At 41.1% G+C, this 19,331-nt stretch overlaps 1 protein-coding gene across 8 annotated transcripts in view; it reads left to right on the top strand.

The window, feature by feature from the left end:
• The window catches only part of Hipk (Homeodomain interacting protein kinase), a 162,813-nt gene that overhangs the window by 124,812 nt on the left and 18,670 nt on the right, over positions 1 to 19,331 (top strand). For 5 of the 8 annotated variants that reach the window (XM_088266385.1, XM_088266354.1, XM_088266380.1 and 2 more), the window contains 6 exons: positions 7,058 to 7,316; positions 12,967 to 13,169; positions 15,310 to 15,528; positions 16,245 to 16,399; positions 17,913 to 18,243; positions 18,849 to 18,950. In XM_088266385.1, coding sequence (XP_088122511.1) covers positions 7,058 to 7,316; positions 12,967 to 13,169; positions 15,310 to 15,528; positions 16,245 to 16,399; positions 17,913 to 18,243; positions 18,849 to 18,950 — 1,269 coding nt within the window. The remainder of the gene's footprint in view (positions 1 to 7,057; positions 7,317 to 12,966; positions 13,170 to 15,309; positions 15,529 to 16,244; positions 16,400 to 17,912; positions 18,244 to 18,848; positions 18,951 to 19,331) is intronic. The other 3 variants (XM_088266371.1, XM_088266393.1, XM_088266363.1) reach the window with 1 other exon arrangement.

Below are 19,331 nucleotides of genomic sequence, written 5' to 3'. Positions count from 1 at the left end.
GGCCAATGGACCGGATCTCCTCTCATCGCTTGTGGGGAATATCATGCGATTTCGCGAGGGGAAGGTCGCGCTGGCGGCGGACATAAGGGAGATGTTTCTCCAAATAAAGATAAGGAAGGAGGACCAGCGGGCGCAGCTGTTCCTCTGGCGAAATAATCCCGACGAGGAAATTCGGGAGATGGTTATGACGTCTATGACGTTTGGCGCTGCATGTTCCCCGAGCAGCGCCCAATATGTGCGGAACCGGGTCGCGGAAGACCACGGGCAGGACATGCCCGCCGCCAGAGATGCCGTGCTTCGAAAGTTCTACATGGACGACTACATGGATGCTGTGGATCGCACGACAGATGCGATTCGATTGCGCAGAGAGGTCTGCGAACTTCTACAGCGGGGCGGGTTTACCCTCGCGAACTGGGCGAGTAACGATCCCGCAGTCCTAGAAACAATCCCCGAGGAATTGAGGGGCAAGTGCGCGCGAGACATTATCAGCGGAACCTCGACGACTGAGAGAGTTCTGGGGATAAAATGGGACCCGGTGACTGACGAGTTCCGCTTCAAGTTTGCGGCGTCACGGGAGGTCCCGGCCGGGAGGCCAACGAAAAGGAAAATCCTGAGCGAGGTCATGAGCATATTCGACCCGCTCGGGTTTCGTCGGGTGTTTGACGATACGCCCACGGATTCTACTGCAAGATATCTGGCGATCCCACATAGGGTGGGACGAGGAGATAAGCATAGAACAGGCAGATAAGTGGCGCACTTGGATAAACATACTGCGCGAGACCGAGTGCGCCATCCCGCGGCGCGTGGCGAGCAAGGGCCAGCAGGTAGAGCTGCACGTGTTTTCCGACGCATCGGAACAAGCTAGCTGCGCCGTTGCGTATATCGTAGAGGACACCGCCGCCGGGAAAAGGGCGACATTTGTGGCCAGCAAGTGTCGGGTGAGCCCGTTACGGGCGCTGTCAATTCCACGCCTGGAATTGCAGGCCGCGCTTATAGCTGCGCGGCTAGCAGCAACCATCAAGAAGGAATGCGGCGTACAACTGCGGGAAACATTCTATTGGACGGACTCCATGACGGTGCTGTGCTGGGTCCGGAGCGATTCCCGCATCTACACGCCGTTTGTGGCCCACCGCCTGGGGGAGATAGATGAGCTCACGAAGGCTCGTGAGTGGCGGTGGGTTCCAGGGAAACAGAACCCGGCTGATCTCGGGACACGAGACGGCGAGATACCGGACATATCGCCGACCGGTGTATGGTTCAGCGGGCCAGAATTTATTAGAAGAGGAAGGGATGAATGGCCGCCGCTCAAGGTGACGACGGCAGCATCTCAATCAGAAGTGGAGCTTAAGTGCGCGGACAGCGCTATCGTTATGACAATGCTCCCCGACGAATTACGGTTTTCGTCGTGGAGACGTCTAATCCGGACTACGGCGTGGGTACTGCGGTTTGTAAATCGGTGCCGAAAAAGGAGTCCGGGGAGCGCTACGCTCACGGTCCAGGAGCTCGAGGAATCAGAAAGGGCATGGATAAGGATATGCCAAGAAGACAGCTACCAAGCCGAGATAGCTGCAATCAGACGGGGGGAGTGCCTCCCGCGGGGGAGCCGCTTGATAGGGCTGACCCCGTTCCTAGATAACGAAAGCGTCCTGCGAATGGGGACGCGCATAACCAAAGCGCCCGCTGTGAGCGAGCCCATGAAGGCGCCAGTAATATTAGACGGCGCACACGCATACACCCGATTGATGATCCGGCACTACCATGAGTCGCGACTGCACGCAAGCACGGAGCGAACACTCGGCGAGATTAGACAACAGTTTTTCATCACCCGACTGCGGACAAATGTGAGGAAAGTAATCTACGAGTGTCGCTTCTGTAGGATGCAGAAAGCGCGACCGCAGCCGCCGCTCATGGGACAATTGCCAGTCGGCCGCCTGGATCATCACGTCAGGCCGTTCACCCATTGCGGGGTGGACATGTTCGGGCCCGTACACGTCACGATCGGAAGGCGACGTGAGAAACGGTACGGGGCCCTGTTTACGTGTATGGTGACGCGGGCGGTGCACATAGAAGTCACACCGTCACTGAGCACCGACTCGACGATACAGGCGCTGAGAAGGATGGCCGCTCGCAGGGGGCACCCTAGTACCATATACTCGGACAACGGCACTAACTTCAGGGGAGCTGACAAGGAGCTCGCGGACGCCATGAGAGGAATGGCTGAGGATCCCGAGCTCCAAAACGAGGCCACGAAGAGGGGAATCGAGTGGGTGTTCAATCCGCCATCGGCACCTCATATGGGGGGAGCCTGGGAACGGCTCGTCCGGTCAGTAAAGAGGGCGCTGATGGCAATACTTAAAGAACAGTACCCTCGGGAGGAGACGCTAATGACGGCGATAGCGGAGGCCGAGTATACAGTTAATACTCGCCCCCTGACACATGTTTCGCTGGATAGCCGAGACGCCGCCCCTCTGACACCGATGCACTTCCTCATCGGGTCGAGCGGGGCCCAACCGCATTTGGCGGACTACAGAGGCGTACCGCCGGGGATATGCCTGAAGAAGCAATGGCGCGTGGCACAGAAGCTAGCGGATGCTTTCTGGAAGAGATGGATGCGGGAGTATCTTCCGACGCTACAACAGAGGCGAAAGTGGCAACAGGCTGCCGCACCTATTAGGGTCGGCGACATCGTGGTGATCACGGACGCAGCCCTGCCGCGGAACGAATGGCCGCGGGGGCGCGTCATAGCAGTCACCCCGGGGAAGGACGGACAAGTGAGGAGCGCCAGGGTCCAGACAGCCGCCGGAACATACACGAGACCCGCCATCAAGCTCGCCGTATTGCTGCTGGGAGACGACGTCGGCGCAAGGATGCCTCCTCGGCAGGGGGGAGTGTAGCCGACGTAAAGAAGACACTAGATTAGAAATAGAATTAATTAGCTTAGGGACCTCGGTATGTGTTAGCAATGTACTGCCCCCTCAATAAAGACTGAAATGTGTCGCTTTCGGGGGTGGTCTTTGCCCATACCGAGGAGAAATTAGCTCTAGGCTAGATTAAGCTATTTTTAAGACATTATTATAGACTGAATAAATTGTAAAGTGTATACCGCTCTGTGGTGCGCGCTCGACTGCGCCGAAGTAGCGGAGTGGGGATGTCCTTATACGTGCTAGAGGGAGACGGTACGCGAATGCCCTCGCTCCCTCTACGCCGTGATTGGCGGACATACCCCCCTCCGCGATTGGTCAGGCACGGCCGGGCGGCGCTACGGCGAGGCACCCAGAGCGGGTATATATAGGGGAATATTCGTCATAATAAATCAGATTTCGACCGACTACCGCTGCGTTTTCTTCTCTCCGCCCCGCTTCTTCCCGACTTCGCTGCCCGCCCGGACTCATCGCCCCTCAGGAACATTCGACCGCCGCTACCCCCTGGACTTGGACTCGGATTTACTTTGGAGCTGACTGCACCCGGACTGGACGACGACGGAGCCGCCGCGACGACCCGACGGAGCGATACCGGACTTACGACCCGGTTGCCTGCTGCGTGCAGGTTGCGACTGCCGGTGCTACGTACCGCCTTCGCCGGCGATCGCAAGGGATCTCTGGGCTTTCGGTGGATCTCTACGCGGGTAGATTCACCGTCGAGCGCGGCCGCGGACTGAGACTTGCCCGGCCGCTCTGCGCTGACGCCAGCACCTGCGGCATCTACAGTACTTTGTGCTGCGGCGCGATTGCCTAGTCGCCGCGTCGCGTACAGACAGTTGGTCAGGAGATCCACGATGCCCGCGGTCTCATTCATGTCTCATTCTACGATTAATGTTCGAATGATAATGTCCCCCAAACCGGATAACGTTAAGATATTGTCCCCCAAACAGGGCGATTCCTCCATCACAGTCTCCCTATATAGTTTGATGATTGTTAATGAAGCCGTTCTTGGTTTTAGTGGGATTTTAATGAACGTCAAATTAACGATCGGGGGAGTAATCATAAAGGTCTGAAACAAGACAATAAAAATAAATTTTAAATGTTGTAATGGTATTTATAATTGCTTCAATGGTCGGGATTGCTGCGCACAAATCGGTCTTGAAAAGAAATCGCGTAGTAATGAAAATACTTAAATGTAGATCAGGAAGGTACTGTGAAGCAGAGGTCGCAGAAATGACGAGAACATTGCATTTACCAGGAATCGTCATTTTGCCGTCGTAATTTTGACGATAGTTTAGTATTTTAGGGTCAATAATGTATAATTTGTTTTTATTTTTACCTTTTTTTCCTGTTCTTATTACTATGTTAAAATAGTTTTAAAAAAATAAAAATAAAAAAACTCCACCGACAAGACACATACGTGGCTTTGTGCGTCTCTTTGCGAAAAAATATGTACCTTATGTGAAAGTTCACCAGATGTTTCGTGTGTAGTAGATAAAAAATAATATATATAATAAGAATACAAATCAAACGTCATTCCCGCCCACTTACAAAACGCAGTGGGCGCATAGACAATGGGACTAAATCCAACTTGGCACAATTTTATTATTCAATCGTAAAGTCGTGCTGTCCGCCCTCCTTGCGGGTGAACCAGTGACTAACACGCGTGATATTGAGCCCGACCATACGTGTGTAGCGCTTGCCCAGGGCTGATGAGAAAGGGGGACTATAAAAAAGGCCCAAAGAGGGTCCAGACACAGCGAGTGTTTTTGCCTAGAATTTTCACTCATGAATTACATGAAATTATAGTACAACATTTTGAGTGTGTCCAAATACTTGTTCGCAAAATCTGGATTATCTCCAATTACAGGAGTTATTTTCATATTATTTTTTAACATCTCATTAAAGATGAAGAAGAATACATCTCACCAATAGATGTCTCTGGTGAAGTTCTAGTGATTCAAGAACAAGGTTTCTAAATTGGTTCATATATATAGAACTTCCAAGAATTTGAGTAGTGTGGTTGTCGATAATGGGTAGAATTGGTGAATGTTACACGTGTTTAAAGTGATCACTTAAACCAGCCTATGACGGTCGTCAGCCCCGTAAATGCCCAGACTTCCATATTCTTCTTCATCTTTGATGAGATGTTAAAAAATAATATGAAATTATAGTAACTTTAATCATAAAGAGTAAATCCATTCACGAGTAGGCATAGGCTATGAAACTAATAAAGTTGAAGGCTGGGTAGGGACATGATAAACGGTGTTGCATAAGCCGTAGCTAGATTTCAGAGTCACTTGGACGTTAAGTAATTTAAAAAAAATCCAGATTCCAAGGCATCCGAGTTCGTTTAAAACATTTGAATTCGTGTTTCCGCGAACAATTTTTTAGGACACATGTGTCATGTTTCATTGGGATTCGATGTTTAATTAGAATGTACAGTATATTGAAAAAATATTTTTATAATTTTTAATTCCTTACCTTTCAATAACTCTTTTCTTTTCAAACTCATATATTTATTTCGAAAAAAACTTACTTTTTCAATACATAAATGCTGTATTATCCCGCCTTGATATTGAGACTTATCAAGTGAAAATTAAAAAAAAAAAACAACAAAAAATGCGCTAAAACTATTTTTTTGCTACGGCTTGATGTTTTCAAACCAACATTTGTATGTAATTCGTTACGGCCCAATATACGATAAATCGCAACTTGGTGATTGGCTGCTGGAAAAAAAAAATCCCGAAAGGGGGCACAAAGTAGATATCGATATGGTTATGTCATCCAACCAGCCGATTTTTAAGGGCTGACCGCGGGCCCGGAAATTTGTCTCGGCGACCCTGGCACAGTGGCCCGTTCGACTCCCGGAGCACAGACAAGAAACTCGTTCCGAGCCACATGCCGCCTCCGTGTAGGCATCACGCATGGGCCGAGCTAGCGTTACTCGCCGACTGCGGTGTAGGATGCTGTAAAGTCGACCAGGTTAAAAACGACTACAACTGCACAACATGGCATTTTTTTTAAATGTGCTCTTATAACTCTTTCATTGAACGCAGCCGGCATTTTGTTCCGCCTTTCTGGCTGGATTTTGATCAAGTCGATCTAGAAATGAATCCTGTTTCTCGACAGATGAAAAGGCACGTGTAAACGGACATAAGAAGATCCTTATTTATTGAAACTGCAGACAGTTGGTAGAATTCCATATTGAATTGGTGTTTTGATAATGTCTTAATAAGACGAAACGCGTCACGTATTAACATATACATAAATTAATGTAGAATTCAATCCAATAAATCTTGTTTAATTTTGGATATAATACCCAACAATTCAATAAGAAGTTACGATTATCGGCCTATTATATTAGAGATTACTACGTATTTTGATTTTTTCAACATCTTATAAAAATAAGAGGTAATCTGCATACACTATTGACGTATTGACCACAATTCCTGGTAAAACGCTCGAAGGGAACATACATCATTTGCGATAAACCACAAACATGATTTGCTTGACCAAACAAACTGAGAGACAAATTCGCATAAACATCCCTGTTCCGTATAACAGTCTCCAGAGTATGAATATCTTTGATGGTAAATGTTACCCATGGTAAATGACGGCACCCAGGAACGAAGAACAACGCTAGGTTGTTTTTATTTTATGGGAGTTACGTTATTATTTACCTAGCTTATTATGTATGTACAAGGTTTATAGGTCATGAAGGGGATTTATGTTTTTTTTTAGCTAAGAACATGTTTTATTTTAATCTGTGTTGGAAACAGGAAGAATAAACTAGTGTGGGCCGATCAGGAACTTCTCAGCATTTGCTCATTGCTGGGAGGAAACCGCGTAAAACTCATCAGGAGATGCCAGACTGTTGACTGTCGTCAACAAGCCGTTACCTGTCGATAACAAGCCGTTGCCTGTCGTCAACAGGCCTTCCGTTCCACTAGAAGAGTGTTATGTCCTAGCTTGGTTTATGGTACCAATGTCATACAGTATGGTACTAATGGTATAATTTATGATACCACCTCCCGTGAGAGTTCCTTATGAACTAGCACGGATCCGATGTCGTTGTTAGGTTAGGTTAATGTATGAAGAAGCATAATTTGATCAGTTGTTGTTTGTATTCGCAGAGAGCGTGCTGTTCCTGCTCGTGCTCGTGCGGCGGCCCTGCGCAGCCGCGGTGCCGGTCGAGGCGCGGGCAGCCCGCGGGAGATGGTGAGCGGGCGCACGCCCCCCAGCAGAGTACCCCGCAGCACCTGCCGCAGGCCGGCCCCAGCAGCCGGGCGCCGTGCTGCGCGCGCCACGCGGCCCCCACCACGGCCTCGCACAGCAAGCAGCTGGCGGCGGGCGGCGCCAACCACCCGCCCCAGCCGCAAGGTAACGCCAAACGTAATAGACGATTATTCTTACCGATCTTAACCGACTCACGGCACACACGACACACGACATGCCCTCATCGTGCCCATCCTCCAATTGTCACGGTCAGACCGGCCTTCGACTTTCCACTGTCCTCATCCGGCCATCACGACTCTTATTCCAGTTGTCAGCCTTTCTTTACTAATATTAGCTGACACGGTCAGACCGGCCTTCGTTTTTCCACTCTCCTCATCGTGGCCATCACGACTCTTTCTTCAGTTGTCAGCCTTTCTTATTGATATTTGCTGAAACGCTCCGTCGATACGGTCAGACCGGCTTTCGACTTTCCACCGCCCTAAGTTAGTAACTTAGTTCAAACAAAAAATTGCTTTGCAAGAGAAGATCTGTCCTTTAACCTTCCACAACGTAACCTTTTTCGTGATCGCTGCGATTCTTCCCGTGGAAGCCAGTCTTCCATGTGTCTTGGCTGAGAGTACCGCAAATGAAGAATCCATTCCAGGCTTTATTTTGAAGACCTCTCTTCTTCTTCTTCCCTATTTCTGTTTTAATTGTCAGTAGTTTACAACAAAGATTCAACCCAAACATTTCGAATCGCAATCTTCCAATCGCAATGTATATTTACTATTATACCTTTTCAGGTTGGTTGAATGTTCTTATAACCCTTGAACATCTCCATTCGGGGCCATTTGCAAAAATGAATCTAGATTCCAATGATCCAGCAAAAAGCCAACACGATACACACACACAGAAAATAACGAACAGTCCGATATTAACTTACCTTCCCGCATTTGAGTTTTTGCAATTTACTTGTTTTATATGATGATATTTGTGATTTTCATCAATTGATTGGGCAATAACGATGTATGTAGTATATTTTCCTTATTTTGTTTTCCCTATGAATGGTCAACGGGGGTCAGTGTAAGTGACACGTCCGCACATGGTAATTACCATAAATGTTAATCAATTCGACCTTCAAGTAGCTGAACCGGTAAAATTTATTTTTAAAAATGGCGTCATTTCTTTTTTTTTATATATTTAGTACGAGCTGCTCATGGGTATGGTAGTCCATTGTATTTTTTCAACAATGTATTCAATTACATTTTTGACAATGCCTTCGGAGAGCGAAACGGCTGTCACGATAATTTGTTTTTTTTTTTACATCAGTAGAATAATAAATCGTCTTTTAATTCAGGTTGATTTCATTTAAAATTGTACATACACGAAAAATCTTTTCTGTGAGTAACTTTATTCGTTGAGAATATCCATATTGTTTTATGATATCTCATTGTATTTTATACATTATTTTTTTGGCATCTCAACACGGACGAAGAAGAATATGGAAATCTGGGCATTTACAGGGCTTATGACCTTCATAGGCTGGTTTAAGTGGCCACTTTACAAACTTTGTCACTTTGTAACATTCACTAATTCTAACCATGATTGACGACCACACTATTCAAATTCTTGGTACTTCTAGATATATTATTCAAACCCGATACACAGTTCTTGAACTCGATAGACTTCACGAGTGACATCTATGGTGGGATGAGGCAAGCTTTTTATTAAGCAGAAACTCTTTGAAACTGCCCAGACTTCCATATTCTTCTTCATTTATTTTGAGATGTCAAAAAATAATGTAACAAAAAACTCCTGATTGGAGATAATCCAGATTTGTGAACAAGTATCTGGACACACTCAAAACGTTGTAAATGCCCATAGAGCTTCATTTAAACACTTTTTTTTAAATCTTGCAATTTGACATGTCGCTTATCCTTTCAACAACGTCAAATGTAAAAAAAACTTGATTTTTCAGGAGATCGTTTTTAAAGTTTAAAAATATAATACAATGTATTAAAAATAAATATCAAACCACTTATTGAACATTTTACTGTACAACAGATCATTTTAGGTAAAACCTGAATGTTTTTTCTCCATTTGAAAAATATTTAGTTTATTAAAAAAAATAATTTAACAATACCTTTTCTTCAAAATGCAAAAACAGCACTTTCTGCCCTGTAGCGGGTAAATATTAAGTTAAAAATATGCCGCTTTTGCTGGGATATAGTACATTTTCTGGGCGTTCCGAAAACATGCGCAACTGAAAATTGTCGATTTTTGATATATGACGTTGTTGAAAGGTGTGAGCGATGTCAAAAGGTCACTACCGCGATATATGTATTTGTATCCCAAGATCGTGTCCTTGTAAAACTGAGTTAAAGTGAACAATGGGAACTCGATAATAGCAAAGGTCGCTCTGAACATTGTTTTGGTGTCGCTTGCGCAAAATTTCGCCACACGAATAACGCGGCCGTTCCTTGAGTTGAATAAAAATTGCCTACATAATAATTATTATTTAATTACATTTTTATGTTGAATAGAATGTGTATATCACGCGACGACTATCACAATAAGTTATGAAAAAATAGTCGATAATTTTAGTGAAATCTTTTCGCAATCAGTTCGAAGAAAATATTTTTGCTATGGTTAATGGATTACAATAATGTTTTTTTTCGAAAAGGATTTTTAACTTATTAAAATCATTTCTATTTATGTACAATGCTTTGTTAACATAAAAAACGCATTTTATACGTGTGAATTGAAAAAAAAACAACCAAAAATTATAAAAATACAATAAAAAAACTATAAACGATGAGTGTAAGTCCCTCTCCAAGCACAAGAGCTTAGCTTTTTTGGAGAGGAACAGCGTAACTGGTATTAAGATACATATGTTAAAAGTAGAAATGTCTCGCAAATTAATTAAATTGTAATATTTTTGTAACTGCATTTAATAAATAAAATAAAAAAAAAAAACATTTTCCGTGTGGCCGTAAGGTTTTTGCCGCGACTAACGAAATGTTATTCAGCCGTCCAAACGCGCGTTGAAGTCTAACAATAGCTAATACGTATCGCCCTTCTCGCCCGTTATTCGAATTTGTTTCGCGGTACAAATTAAATTCGTTAGCCGAGGTTTTACTGTAATCGCCAACTGCGCATTGGCTTTTCTTGACAAAACGCGTAAACGCGCAGTGAATAATATAGTTTGGTGCGTGAATAATATAGTTCTCTTACCGTTGTTTACCACTCAGGTGTCTGGTTTTTGCAACTTTTAACTGTCTTGAATTCATTATTTGCACATAACGCGATTCGAACCCAGTTCCCACGGCTGCACCCGTACCGTTTCTATGTAGATACTGATTGTATTGTATTGTTTTTCATTCAATTTCACATTGCGAGCATTTATTTCGCGCGGCACTTACGACTGTCAAATTTTTAATTAATTTTGCGTTACGTTCTTTTTCTTTGGCATTAAGTTTTAAAAAATAAGTTACTCTATTCACCAGTGGTTCTCAACCTTTTTATCGCCGCGAACTGGCAAGGTTTGATAACACTGGCCAACAATTTAATTTATTTTTTTATTATTTTTTTTTAAGAAGAGAAATATTTGTGTTTTTATTATTTACAGAAATATTTCAATCTTATAATATTTCTGTGAGCCTAAGCGGCTCATTATTAGAAATAGGTATCAAATTGTTGTAGAGTGGGTTCGAACCGACTTAAAACTGAAAACTCTGACTTAAGAGTCCGCGACTCTAACCACCGGACCACAACCCGACACAAATATTTTTATTTTGTAACTTGCATGAAAATAACTTATCTTTATGCACTTTGCATAGCTGAATTCAAAAACGAAAGAAAAAAAATGTAGCATGTCTGATTTTTTATTTACGAATATGATATATTTTTTTAATATAGGTATTCTTTCATTCCTGCGGCAATTATGCAACTATTTTTATAAATTATTTTATTTGTATTTGCACACATTTTTTGAACACAGTTAGATTGGCTACACTGCTTTCAATTGCAAGATGCCACGTGGTTAGTTATCAGTTCTAGTGGGAAAGTGCATGGAAAACATTAAAGTAATTTTTACGCTTATTGTTTATATTTTAGATTGATTTGATTCAATAATTTTAATTGAATGTTTATTTTAAAAGCCATCAAAATAAAATTGGTTTTACTCTGAAAACTCAAGTTTGTAGAATTCACACTGAAAGAGCTGATAATTTTTCGTTTTTGCCCAATCAATTGTAAACAATTTATGTATGCCGTTCTGAAGCAAATTCGTATCTGAAAAGTTTAAAAATCATTTAAATTACATTTAAAATAACATTTTATTTCATTTATTCTTCTGAAATAACAAATTTTCGTAGATACGAGGCTGAATCAGAACAGCAAATACACTTGATTCTATTTTTACATTTTTTTAAAATGTTATTAATAATATTAAGAAAAGGTTGTTAAGATGGTTTGGACTTGTAGAAGGAGGAGAGACTTGTGTGAGGAAGAAACAGGAAAAAATGTGGACAAAGAATTTAATTGAAAGTAGAAGCCGAGAAGACTTGGCATGATACATGGTACATCAAACACTTGACGGTGAACATGTTAGAAGTTGGGTGTAATTGGCGAGTATGCATGAGAAGATGTATGAATTTGGTATATGTGAATAATGCGTGCAAATACAGAGTAGTGTGTAGTAACTTTTAGCTTCTTTGTTAACGCCATCTGATATAGGTGAAGGAGCTAAAGGCGAAAGAAAGCACATTGATTTGTTTAAAAATTTGCGAGAGTAGATAAAGGAGAATAGCAGCAATAGCTAAGGCACTCGAGGTAGCATACTCCTACATGTATAAGCTTGTGATCCGCTAGCATGTATGAGTTTTTTTTTCAGAAAAATACACTCACTCACCTTTGTCCACTTCCGTAGTATAGTGATCAGGAGGTTTCGGGTTTGATTCCCGGGGGGGTCAAAATAAATATGGGTGATTTTTACTCTCATGTTTATTTAACATCACCCTGGATTGGTGCAAGGAGCGCAGGGCTGATCACCTTACCTTCACGCAATCAACTATCAAGATAACACTGCGTCACTACGGTGCAGTGCCCTATGCACCATTGGGTGCGGATAAGGGTTAAAACATTTAAAAAGATTCTCAGTAATGTATCCACTGTGCAAAACAGAATGTACTGTTTTTATTTTTATTTTTATGTGTAATAATGAAATTGATGCACTAACGCTGCATTTTTTTTTCTCTTTCCCCACACATGGACACTGTCGGCCACCGCTCTCCCTAATCCACCCTCTACCTAACTTTTGTCCATCAATAATCGAACATCTTTCATCATTTCAAAAATGATCACCATTTTTCTCTAAATGACATACAATCAAATGTAATGTGACACCAACATTGGACATAATCTGACTCCGAACAATGACAACAATATTATCTCATTTTTCATCTCCTGATTACATGTTTCATGATCATCCTTCCATCACCAAATGGTTTCGACATCATCTTACATCGACCTTGGACAATGCAAATCGCTTCATTCTTACCTCTTGTCTTTTTCATTTTTATTTCTCTCGTGTTCTGACATCGATATCATCTGATGATGAACATTTTCTCATATCTGCTGATTCTTCATCTGCCATTCCTTTGCATTCCTCTCATTAATTTGTTCTAATCCGACATTGATATCTGATGATGAACGCTGTCTCCTGTTTCCTCATTTTTCATTCCTTTTCTCGTTGTCTTGACAACACTATCTCATGACGGACACTATATCATCCCCGCCCCACCCTCGGTTCCCTTCCCGCTGCCAGGATCCGGAGGCGGAGATGGCGACTACCAGCTGGTGCAGCACGAGGTGCTGTACTCGTCGGCCAACCAGTACGAGGTGCTGGAGTTCCTCGGCCGCGGCACCTTCGGCCAGGTGGTCAAGTGCTGGAAGAAGGGCACCAACGAGATCGTCGCCATCAAGATACTCAAGAATCACCCCTCGTACGCGAGACAAGGACAGATAGAGGTAAGTCCCTTGCCCATTCCCTTGTTAGTCATAGCTTTCTATTAGGCCAGCGCTCGGAAACATCTTGGACCAGAAGAGCCAAACGTGTTGCAAAATGGTTTGGAAATTTTTGGGGAGCCAATTTTTAATTAACACACTATCTATGGGAAGGGTAATTTTACCCTTTCACTCGACTGTCAGTGTTCGGCGGGAAGGGTAATTTTACCTTGTCACTCGACTCATCGTAAATTGCGTGTAAGTTATTTTTACGCATGACTTTTGCGGCATCTTTTGATCTCATATCAATGTATACGGTATGGTCAAATGTTATCACTTCTTTTCAGAGATGTTTATCTCTATTATGAGCAAAAATAATAAAAAAACTAAATTTCATAGTATTTCTGTGAGCCTAAGGCGGCTCGTTATAAGAAATGGGTATCGAATTGTGGTAGAGTGGGTTCAAACCGAGAAATTCTGACTTAAGAGTCCGCGACACTTACCACGGGACCACAACCCAACACAATTTAATTTACAATAATTTAAGTTAATTTATTAAATGTTTAAAGAAATCTACAAGTAATTTTTCCATTACTATTTCTTTAAATCCGTTGTGACACGTGTTTCGATGCATTCAGCATCATTTTACAGTGTTTGAAAATTATGCTGAATGTGTCACAATAAATTTTAAGAAATAGTGGTATTTACCAAGTTAAAAAAAATTGGTTCTACTAGTTTAAAAATAACAAAAATACCACATATTTCTGAATGTTTATAAAATGTAAACATTATTTAAGGAAAATATTTAACCAAAATGTAATTCTAGAAATAGAGATAATGGTGTTATTCCAAGAGGAAACATTGCCTGATAATAATTTGCCAGCCGCACCACATCCTCTACACCGCAACCTGTTATACCGCTTCAATTTATTATTAGAACTTGCATTTATTTCACAGTTATCACTTCTGATATTGCCTTACAAAAATTTATTTAAATATTATGTAAACCATGCACTTCAATACTGTAGAACGGGGCTACTTGAACTTTTATGTTACTTGAGCCCAGTACAAAAAAAATATTTAGATTGTGGTATCGATCAAAGTATCGTGACAATAAGTGTCACCTGTCAGGGAAACAATGAATCATGTCAATATGTTAATTATTGTAGACCAAATACAGATCTAATCTTTTTTTTGTACTGGGCTCAAGTAACACATCAAAGTTCAAGTAGCCCTGTTCTATGGTACTGTTTTTCATCCGACTTTGCTTATAAAGTGCCATTTAATTTGTAAATGACCTATGCTTGTGTAAATGTTGATATCATTCACAAGATATGCTGAAAATGTCCTTCGTCGGCATCCCAGCTTGGTTGAATGCGATATTCCTGAATGTCTGATTCGCAAAGCTGCATTTTATAACAATTTTATTATTATTATTGAAAATAATGAGTTTGAGATGACTCATGTGCAGTGTTGCCATTTTTCTAACTTGCTCGCATAGAAGAGTGAATTTTATTTATCGTTTCGGCATTCACTTTGTGGTAAGACATTATTAAATTGTAAATGAAAACACTTGTTTTTTTTACAACTTGAGTATTATATTTATTTCTTACATTTAAACCAGTAGATGGAAGCATTTGTAGCTTCCAAAACTAGTTGTTAAAAATATATATATATAGTACTCAAGGGAACAATATATCTAGAAGTGTCAAGAATTTGAGTAGTGTGATCGTTAATCATGGGTAGAATTACTAAATATTATGCGTGTGTAAAGTGATCACTTAACCAAGACTATGACAGTCGTTAACCCTGTAAATACCATACTCTTTTTAGAATATAATAGAATTCCATACTCTTTTTTTTTTAATATCCAATTTCGAAACATTGTACAAGAATCACTAGATACAGACTTCCATATTATTCTTCATCTATGTTGAAATGTCAAAAAATAAAATAATTCCTATAATTGGAGATAATCTAGATTTGTGAACAAGTATTTGGACACACTCAAAATGTTGTTTCCATATTCTTCTTCATATTTGTCGAGATGTCAAAAATAATTGATCTGTTATTTAATTTACAATATTTGGATTGTCTCGGTTTAGGATTTATTTTGTATATGTTTTGGGTAGTACATTAAGGAATGGGTTCTTCTCCCGTCCAGGTTTCCATCCTGTCCCGGCTGTCGCAGGAGAATGCGGACGAGTTCAACTTTGTGCGCGCGTACGAGTGCTTCCAGCACAAGTCGCACACGTGCCTGGTGTTTGAGATGCTGGAGCAGAACTTGTACGACTTCCTGAAGCAGAACAAGTTCTCTCCGCTGCCGCTCAAGTACATCCGCCCCATCCTGCAGCAGGTGCTCACGGCTCTGCTCAAACTCAAGGTAACTATACATATTCTGCATTCTTAACCTTCACCCTTACGGTGCTTAAATCTTCCACTTCTTGTATTTTGTTCTCCATACGAAAATGTTATTTAAAATCGGGGAAAATGTGAATATTCCTTAATGTCGCTTTTATTGACCATAGTTGAATTTGAAATGTAGCAATTTTATCATATTTTCTAAAATGATAAAGCATTTTAAGTATAATTTTTTTTTTTGTAAATAAAAATAAGACTACACTGTCAGAAACATCCTCTCACTGGGTGACTGTCAAATAAATAATGTATATATTTTTTGTAACTGCAGACAGTTGGTAGAATTCCATATTGAATTGTTGGGTAATATATCCAAAATTAAACAAGGTTTATTTGGTTGAATTCTACATTTATGTATTTGATAATGTCCTAAGAAGACGAAACGCGTCACGCATTAAAATATACATAAATAAATGTAGAATTTAACCAAATAAACCTTGTTTAATTTTGGATATATTACTCAACTATTAAATAATATATATACATATTCAAAAAAATTGTGTTGTAACGATTAGGGGCATGCATTCAATACAGGTAGGGAAGCAGTGCATATTCTAAATTAACAATGTGTCAAAAAAAAAAGTACCTACCCTACCTTACTAAGTAGTACCTAGCTTACTTTACTACCTATCCTTATTGATTCGCTGTGCACGCCACTGCTAATGATTATTTTTGTTTCAGCAACTTGGCTTAATCCACGCAGATTTGAAGCCAGAGAACATAATGCTGGTGGAGCCCGCTCGACAGCCGTACCGGGTAAAGGTCATTGACTTCGGGAGTGCGTCTCACGTCAGCAAGGCCGTGTGCAATACCTACCTGCAGAGCCGATACTACAGGTTCGTTGCGTTTGCTCGCATTGCTTGCATTTACTGTAATAAGTAATAAACGGTCTATTAACTTTTGATAGAGCGCGAGAGACGCCAGAAAACATTGTAAAGATCGTAAAATAATGATATATAAAAACATTCATTCGTAAACAAATACACTCACACACATATGCTCACATAGACACACTACACACATATACACACACACCCACATACATGTACATATGCACAATTAACCATTATTCGGAGAGCAAGTGCTGCACACTACTGTAGTTATTCTCCAACAAGTCTATGTTAAAAGTTTTACGAGATTGCATTAAATTTGTAAAAAGTTCGCCATAAATATGAATTCCGTCTATAATTAGTAAAAACAAGAAGAGTGTGAAGGGTTAAGTGGTATTGCAGGAACATTAATGCTCAGACTTGCATCTTCTTTCATTTAAAATTCTTTTTATATGAAAGAAGATGGAAGTTTGAACATTTTGATTTGACAGATGTTTCATTTCAAGTTGAAACACCTTTTATATGATCATATTGTTAAGTTATTTCATCTTCTGTGGTCTCAATCCTGTGGATTGGTCTGCAGCAACAAATGACACCTCCTTCGCCATTCCGGTCTATCATGCGTCACCCTCTTCAGCTTCTCATACGTTGAACAGCCCATATCCTCATATGAGTCGCAAAGACTCTCGGCGTGGGCGTCCTCTGGCGTTTGTTCCCTCGATTGTTCCCTCTATTAGCGGGTGCAGGAGATCCACTAGTTTAAAATAAGTTTGATCCGTAAAAACAATACAATAGATACAATGGATTCAATATCTTATATCAATAAAGATTTGTCACATTGCTCATTTATTTGTCTTATCTGTCGTGTCATATTTTCTAAATAAGATACCACTAAATCTGATAGATCTTTATGTCCTATTGCCTCATCAATTTTTGTCAAGTGCATACCTTCTTTTGCAAATTCTGTTTCCAATTTAAATCTTTCTTTTTAAAAAATTGGACATACCCATGCTAAATGAGGGACATCTTGTGATGACGTCTCATCACATTCACGAGTAGAGTTTTGTCTAATTTTAAAATGGAATAGGTATTCTCAAAATGCTCCATGACCCGTAAAAATTTGAAGCAACGCTTAGTTCAATTTATGTTTTTTTTTATTATGAAAATTAGACTATTTGTTTAACCTGTTAACCGGGCGGTCCTCTGTCCAATTACGCAACTTGTAAAGGGCGCGAAAATAGGTAGGTAAGTGTAAGTACGCACCCGTCACTGCTCACCAAGAACACGTCTACCACTCTCAATAGCGAAATGATACTGATTCACTCCGTGTCTTAAATTCATGTCGAGACATGTATGGATATACGTCCCACCCGTTCCAGGGCGCAACATATATTTCAAGGACGTATTCATATGTCCTACCCGTACCCCATATTGTTTGCATTTGACGTATTTATGTGTCCCGCCCGGTTAACAGGTTAAAGCGGCTACATAATAAATTTGGTTTTCACTCTGTTCCCAGGGCCCCGGAGATAATCCTGGGGCTGGCGTTCTGCGAGGCCATCGACATGTGGTCGCTGGGCTGCGTGGTGGCCGAGCTGTTCCTGGGCTGGCCGCTGTACCCGGGCAGCTCGGAGTACGACCAGATCCGCTACATCAGCCAGACGCAGGGCCTGCCCACGGAGCACATGCTCAACAACGCCAGCAAGACCACCAAGTTCTTCTACCGGGACATGGACAGCACCTACCCCTTCTGGCGCCTCAAGACGCCCGAGGAGCACGAGCTGGAGACGGGCATCAAGTCCAAGGAGGCGCGCAAGTACATCTTCAACTGCCTCGATGACATTGGCCAGGTGAGTGGCTTTCTCCATTATACACATGTACTCCTCCTAACCTCCTTCACATTCATACATCTAGGCCAGGGATGGCGAATCTTTTTACGCCTAAGTGACAAATTTTTTTAAAAATAAAATATGTTACTTGCCACATGCCATGGAAATAAAAATGCATAAAATTTTTCTGTAACTCCAGATTTGTAATATTGTAATATAAACAAAGCATGAATAGATTGAAATAAATAATTAAGTCCTTGTTAATGTGCAAAATAAACTAAATAAATAATTAAGTCCTTGTCAATGTGCAAAAGAAATAAAAAATAGACTCAATAAAAAAAAAATTAGAACCCTTAAAACTTCATTATTATTGAGATTATTTTTTTGTTGGATGCTTTATGCTAATTTTTTCCTATCAGGTAGCTTGTAGCTTTTAATAGAATTAGTTAGTTGGACACGACTCTCTTCCAGTGCAGGCCCGCCACTTTCTTAATGTCATCGGACCATCTTGTCTGGGGCCTACCCACACTTGTGCGTCCTGTTCTAGACCCCAGTCAAGCACCTTTTTCATCCATCCATCCTCAGACATACGAATTTTAATATATAATTTTTTTTACCCTTTTTAGGTAAATGTACCAACTGACTTGGAAGGCGGGCAGCTCCTGGCGGAAAAAGCTGATCGCCGAGAATTTATTGACTTACTCAAGAGAATGTTGACTATGGACCAGGTACAAACTAGTCTCAAAATTATTTACTGTTGTTTTGTTATTGTTATAAGCTACAATTTACTAATACATTTGATTGAAAGTCAAGTGAATTATTTGACTTGACCTGTGCAACTGATAGAATAAGTAATTTTTAAATTGAGCACTTTACTCAATTCTGTGTTGTGCACGTGATTTATTGACTGTTGAATCGATTTTATATTTTTCAAATTGAATTTTTAATAATCTAATGTGAAGTATTTTCCGAATCTAGTGAATCACTTCGTTGAATTGACAATCAAATTATGAATTGTCTTTTTTTAAGGATAATATTTGTATTTTGTGTATTAAAAGATATATTTACTACATTCGACTTATTGTAAAAAATTAAGCAGTAATAATTAA

The sequence above is a fragment of the Brachycentrus maculatus genome, unplaced genomic scaffold, assembly GCF_059751285.1.
Source record: "Brachycentrus maculatus isolate JH-2025_06_01 unplaced genomic scaffold, ASM5975128v1 h1tg000017l, whole genome shotgun sequence".
Classification (NCBI taxonomy): domain Eukaryota; kingdom Metazoa; phylum Arthropoda; class Insecta; order Trichoptera; family Brachycentridae; genus Brachycentrus; species Brachycentrus maculatus.
The sequence above is the reverse complement of the archived record's forward strand: the minus strand, read 5'-3'. Positions and strand labels throughout refer to the sequence as shown.